This window comes from Seriola lalandi, unplaced genomic scaffold (genome assembly GCF_002814215.2).
Source record: "Seriola lalandi dorsalis isolate HSWRI2012SDOR001 ecotype SW California unplaced genomic scaffold, Sedor1 jcf7180002054688, whole genome shotgun sequence".
In the NCBI taxonomy this organism is placed as follows: domain Eukaryota; kingdom Metazoa; phylum Chordata; class Actinopteri; order Carangiformes; family Carangidae; genus Seriola; species Seriola lalandi.
The window spans coordinates 975,225-980,520 of record NW_019525241.1 but is presented as its reverse complement, the minus strand read 5'-3'; the positions used below and the strand labels follow the sequence as shown (position 1 = coordinate 980,520).

Below are 5,296 nucleotides of genomic sequence, written 5' to 3'. Positions count from 1 at the left end.
CATTGCTTCCAGCAAAACATGGTAGCTTAGCAGATTAGCAATTATGTTGACACTCTATTGTTGTGAGGTCATTTACTACTCGTGTCGCAATTCCAGAGACATGTTCAGTACAGCCTACGTGACGTCACCCATAGGTTTCTGAAGAGCAGTTTAAAGTTCAGAGTGGGCCGCTCCGTTATCAAAAATTGTGAAATCTTTTAAATAAAATTCAAGAAAGGGCTACTTTGGTTAAAATTCATACATTTGATTTACCAATTATGTTTGATGTTTAAGAAATTTGTTTGTCCCTGAACTTTCTGTTAAAACACCAAAAGAGACACAAGATGAAAGAGAACAGAGATAAGGGTAAATATACTTTATTTTTTAAAGCATGTTTACAGTATTGGAAATGTCATTTTTTAAATTTCACCTCTTACCCCAGGCAACTATTAACTTTAATGCAACTTTTAGAAAAAAAAAAAACTCCTTTTATGTACATTCATTCACATTATTTCAAAACAAGCAAAGATATTATTACATTTGTTTACTGTACATATAAACATATGTTACAGTGGCCAGAGAGATTTAAAGATACACTTTTTTTTACAATGTTAAATACAAACACTTAGGAAATGTAGTGCTGGTTCATGTTATAATCAGAACTGAGATGACCTTTGATATACAGTGAAAATGCATTTATTTCTTTCAGATGGATGGGGAAATAAAGCCTATAAGAAATATTTCAGCAGTATAGTTTTTAACATTTTTACTATTCTGATTATGTGGCAGTCAAATATAACCAACTGCGTTAATGCATGTACATGTTATGTGTAAACGTGGTGTGACGGTGTATTGAATGGACACCAAACAGAAAACAATCTTCCACAGAACCATAACGTGTTCCTCCAACACAACTTCAGTTACTTAATCAAACCAGCCATCAAGTACACTTTTATGGAAGATTTTCACGTTATAACCCAACATACACACATTTTTAGGTCTTCTTAATTCTTCCATCTTAATTCACCAGCCTGAAGACACAGCACTAAATTAGACAGAAGAGAAGTAACAGACTAATCTTCAAACTTCAAAACTGTAGAGTACAAAGTAGGAGATTTCACAGGCCACAGGCAGACTAACACATCAATGTCTCCTTAGCCAGTACTGTGCAGGAGTGTATACATGATCGGACAATCCAGCCTCGTCTGTCAAGTCTCTTCACAGAGCTTTGCAACCTTGGTACAGAAGAGGGCACCTGGGCAAATATGTAATCAGCAAATTTGTTTTCGAGTAAACAAGAAAACTTGTTTCATCACTTTTTACATGTAATGTTCTTTTGCCAATTCAAATTTTTGTATTCTTTTTTGAATATACTTTATTTGCCCAGGTGTCATGTGTTACTGCACCAGCAAACATCCACATACTCTCAAAGACCTCAAACTCAACATTGCCATTTAAATAAGTATAAAAACGGTCATTTTTTAAGAAGTCTATATAATTGTCACTCTAATACTCTGAGTGCTACATGGAAAATGTGTGCATTATGTACAAAGCAAACAAACAGATGTCAGCACTTTGGTGTAGGCTTGTTATAGTAACCAAGAGATGAACTTGTTTTAGTTTTTAAAGGGCTTCCTAAAGCTTTTTCTTTTTTTTTTCTTCTTTTCTTTTTTTTTTTTTTTAAAAAAGAGTTACATTTAACATGAAGGTCTTGAAGGTGAATATTAAGAATGATGACTGACAGCAGCCATTATATTTTCTCTCCAACAGATGGTGCTCTTGCTCTTCAAGTCCCACTAACAGCTTTCATTAATTTTTTTTTTTTTTTTTTTATCTCAACACAGATCACCTATTTGAGATAACCAACTTCACTTTCTTTTTTTTCCAATTTTCCACAGACCTTCATTTCAACATTGGGCGCTTAAAGTGATGAATGCCAACAGTGGCTCAGCAATCTGACAGTCAAGCAAGGCCGTATCACACTTATCTTAATAACACACATTTGTGAATGAAGACTGATCTACAAGTAAATAAAATGATCAGACCTTAGTTCATCAGGACTGAACAGTAGTGTTTTGTAATATTAAAGATGATTCCCAAACATTCCCTGAAATGGAGCAGACAATGTAATGGTTTGGTCTTGTCTAGTACAGCATGGCTTACAGTCGATGTCACAGTGAATGAAAGTCCCTAACACTACTGACTTATCATGTGACCTACAACCAAATGTCCTGTCTAGCATTATGAACATGGAATGTTCAAATTACAGTGAGATGTATTTTTATCCCCAGTTATGAATCAGACGAAAACTAAGTGTCAAAACAAACCTGAAACCTCATTTACAGTGAAAATCTCTCTCAAGTCAAATGGCTGTTCAGTGATATACAACTATTTAACTTCAGGGAGAGGTTAGATGTAAACATAAGATGCTCTCCTACAACTTGGTGTTTCTACCTTCGGTATAGAAAGCCAAAACACAAACCCTCACCAAACTACACAGCAACAATAACTACATGGCTGTTTTGGCGCACCACCCATACACAGTATACTGGAGAAAATAAGGGTGAAATCAAGAGTCACAAGACAGGCCACAAGTTTTTTTTTTTCCTTTTTCCTTTTTGTGGTGAGGCTCATATCACATGGGATTAGGGGGTAGCACTGGCCTTTCCAACTTGGCATTTGTTTCTTTTTTTAAAATCTTGGTTCCTTTGCAAACAAAGCAAGCTTTGTACTGTATGTCATAAATTTGGTCATTGGCTACAATGGCCCAAAGGGTGTTTCCCTTTACCCATGCATATGCGAAACGTGTTTCCAGACAATCAGATTAGTGTTTGGGCAACCTGTCTGTCATGTAGGTGGTTGCAATGTAATGGTTGTGAATGAGGTGACATTCCACCTCCGTCTTACTGTTTTTAGTGATTCAACAATGAGAATAGCTGCTTACAGATACATATGCTGATATCATGTTAATATCCTAATTGATATTAGAATAACTGAAATGACCACAATAAATTTAGCCATGTGAACTTCACATTATAGCAGGTCTCAAGTCAGTCCTTCATACACACCCACACTACAAATTTGAGCTAACTCCTGGTTAAAACAGGCGTGACTGTAGATGATGGTTATGATTGTGTTCCATTCAATCTCTAGAGATAAGGACAGTAGAGAGGGGACCTGTAGGCACTGAACAGGACAGACTCTCAGTCTGGCTCTTCCCTACACACACCTCTAGAGGGCGCTCGGCTGTCAGCATGTGAGGTGCAGAGCGGGTTGGAGGGGAGAAAGAGCAGGAGGAAGAGAGAATGAGGGGGTGGGGGCTTTTACTCGGGTAAGTTCAGTGCAACTGCCTCTGGTTTCATCTTGAAGTACTGGTTGAAGCGCAGGACTGCATATCTGAGAGTGGAGACAGACAGAGGAGCAGTGTCAGCAATAAGATAAAACAATGTATGTGACATGTTAGATAGATGGATATCAGTGCAAGAATATCAGACTGCTTAGACATACTGTGAACTGAGATGACACAAACAATATTAATCTGGATGATTAACATTTTGTTCTTAAACAAATGATTAAATGCCTGAAATCTGCTGCCAAGAGCAGAATAAAATAGCTCATGATTAAGTGTGCTTGCTGGTTTATTTCAAGATGGCAACATACCCCAAGAAGTCAAAGTCGATGGTGGAGAACTTGGCCTGAATCAGAGCCCAGAGACCCCAGATGAAATGAGATGCCTAGACACAGAGGAGAGAGGGAGAGAGCAACAGGGAGACACAAAGGATTAACATGTACTCGCTGTCTAAAAGTAAATGTCATTTGTAATCGCCCAACGAGCATGTACTGAGCCAGCAGAAGCCCTATGGCAACTACAACAAATAGCTGACACAGAAACACAATTGCTTCACTTGCCCATCCTCCACTCTGCCCTCTTTTCCTCTTGACAGTAAACAAAGCAACGCAGCTCAGGGGAGAGCGCGGAGCCTCACAAGGGTTACAAACTGTCTCCGTTATACTGACTGCATCGAGAGCACCTCACAAATATCCTTATCTCATATTCAGACCAGGTAGCGCATGTTAAAGCCCACATCACTCAGCAATCTGTTTAACCCACATTGCACTATAATCAGTGTTCGCTGGCCCAACACCTGAGGCAGCAGGGCATGGAAAATCAACTCACAGCAAGCCCCCGGGCATTTCATCCTACAAGTGTTCAATTTTCAGCTCTATGTTATTGAAACAGGCACAGTACAGTAGTTAGAACTACTAAGACAGCATAGAGCAATATTTGTCCTTGACCACATGGTGTATGTCAAGACTAACATATAACTGGATTGTTAACTAACTTTTAACCGCTGAGAAAAGAGTCAACTGTTTCTTAACAGCATTCACTACCCTTAAAGTACATTGTGGAGAAATGTTTAGGCAAACAGAAGATACAAGTTTATCAGACGTAACCAGGACAATTCTTTTACTCATAGTCACGCAGCCTAAAAGTCAACTACCTGCTATCTGCCAATCAGAGACCCTGACCATCTTTTTCTTATAAATGCGAGACTTGACCAGGCTAGCCTGGTGCAGATATGTTTTACTAAATTGACTGTGGTTTAAATTACATGTGCTCAAATGCTTACCAGGGCAAATCGGTTGACTTGGACATAAAGAATCTCCACCTCTGTATCAGTCACATCACTGCCCTGGCCTTTGTACTCCTTATAGGCCTCCAAGTAGGAGCGGAGCCACTGCAGCTGAAAGGCCCGCTGTGGGTAGTGACTATAATCCACCTCATTCAGGCCTGGGACAAATAAACACCCAATTAAAAGACTGATAGCTCAGTGAACATTTCATATATGCATTTTTGTATGTATACCAGGAAGTTCACTTACCAGCGAACTCATTGAAATGATTCCCAATGTCGAAGGCTTGGTAATTGTACCCAGCATATTCGTAGTCAATGAACTTTACATTGCCTGGAAAGAGAAGGAGCGTTGTTTAGACAGAGACACAGGAAGCAGATGAAATGATTATGTTGTGTTTTCCCTTTGATAACTCAGAATGTCAAGGCCTTTCATTTCAAACTGTAACTTTCTTGTTATTTCCTGTCTGAATGGACTGGCTGGCTAGTTATAGCCGATTTTGGGGCAAGGAGTACGAGTTTGCATTTTGAGGGAAAGTAGACAGAAGAAGACTTTAGCACAGAAAAAATGGGATAAGGAGAATTAAAGAGAGACACATTTAGACTAAAGAGGTATTCATCTGAAAATAATTTCTAGCTAACACTTCCTACAAAAAAAAACAAAAAAAAACAAAAAAAAAAAAA

General features: G+C 38.5%; 1 protein-coding gene across 1 annotated transcript in view; it reads right to left on the bottom strand.

Annotated features, from left to right (window-relative positions):
- Positions 1-340: 340 nt before the first annotated feature.
- The window catches only part of etnk1 (ethanolamine kinase 1), a 15,356-nt gene continuing 10,400 nt past the window's right edge, over positions 341-5,296 (bottom strand). Inside the window, exons 5-8 of the mRNA XM_023422919.2 lie at positions 4,863-4,946; positions 4,611-4,771; positions 3,640-3,713; positions 341-3,375 (exon numbers count right to left, since the gene is read on the bottom strand). Coding sequence (XP_023278687.1) covers positions 3,303-3,375; positions 3,640-3,713; positions 4,611-4,771; positions 4,863-4,946 — 392 coding nt within the window. The 3' untranslated portion in view covers positions 341-3,302. The remainder of the gene's footprint in view (positions 3,376-3,639; positions 3,714-4,610; positions 4,772-4,862; positions 4,947-5,296) is intronic.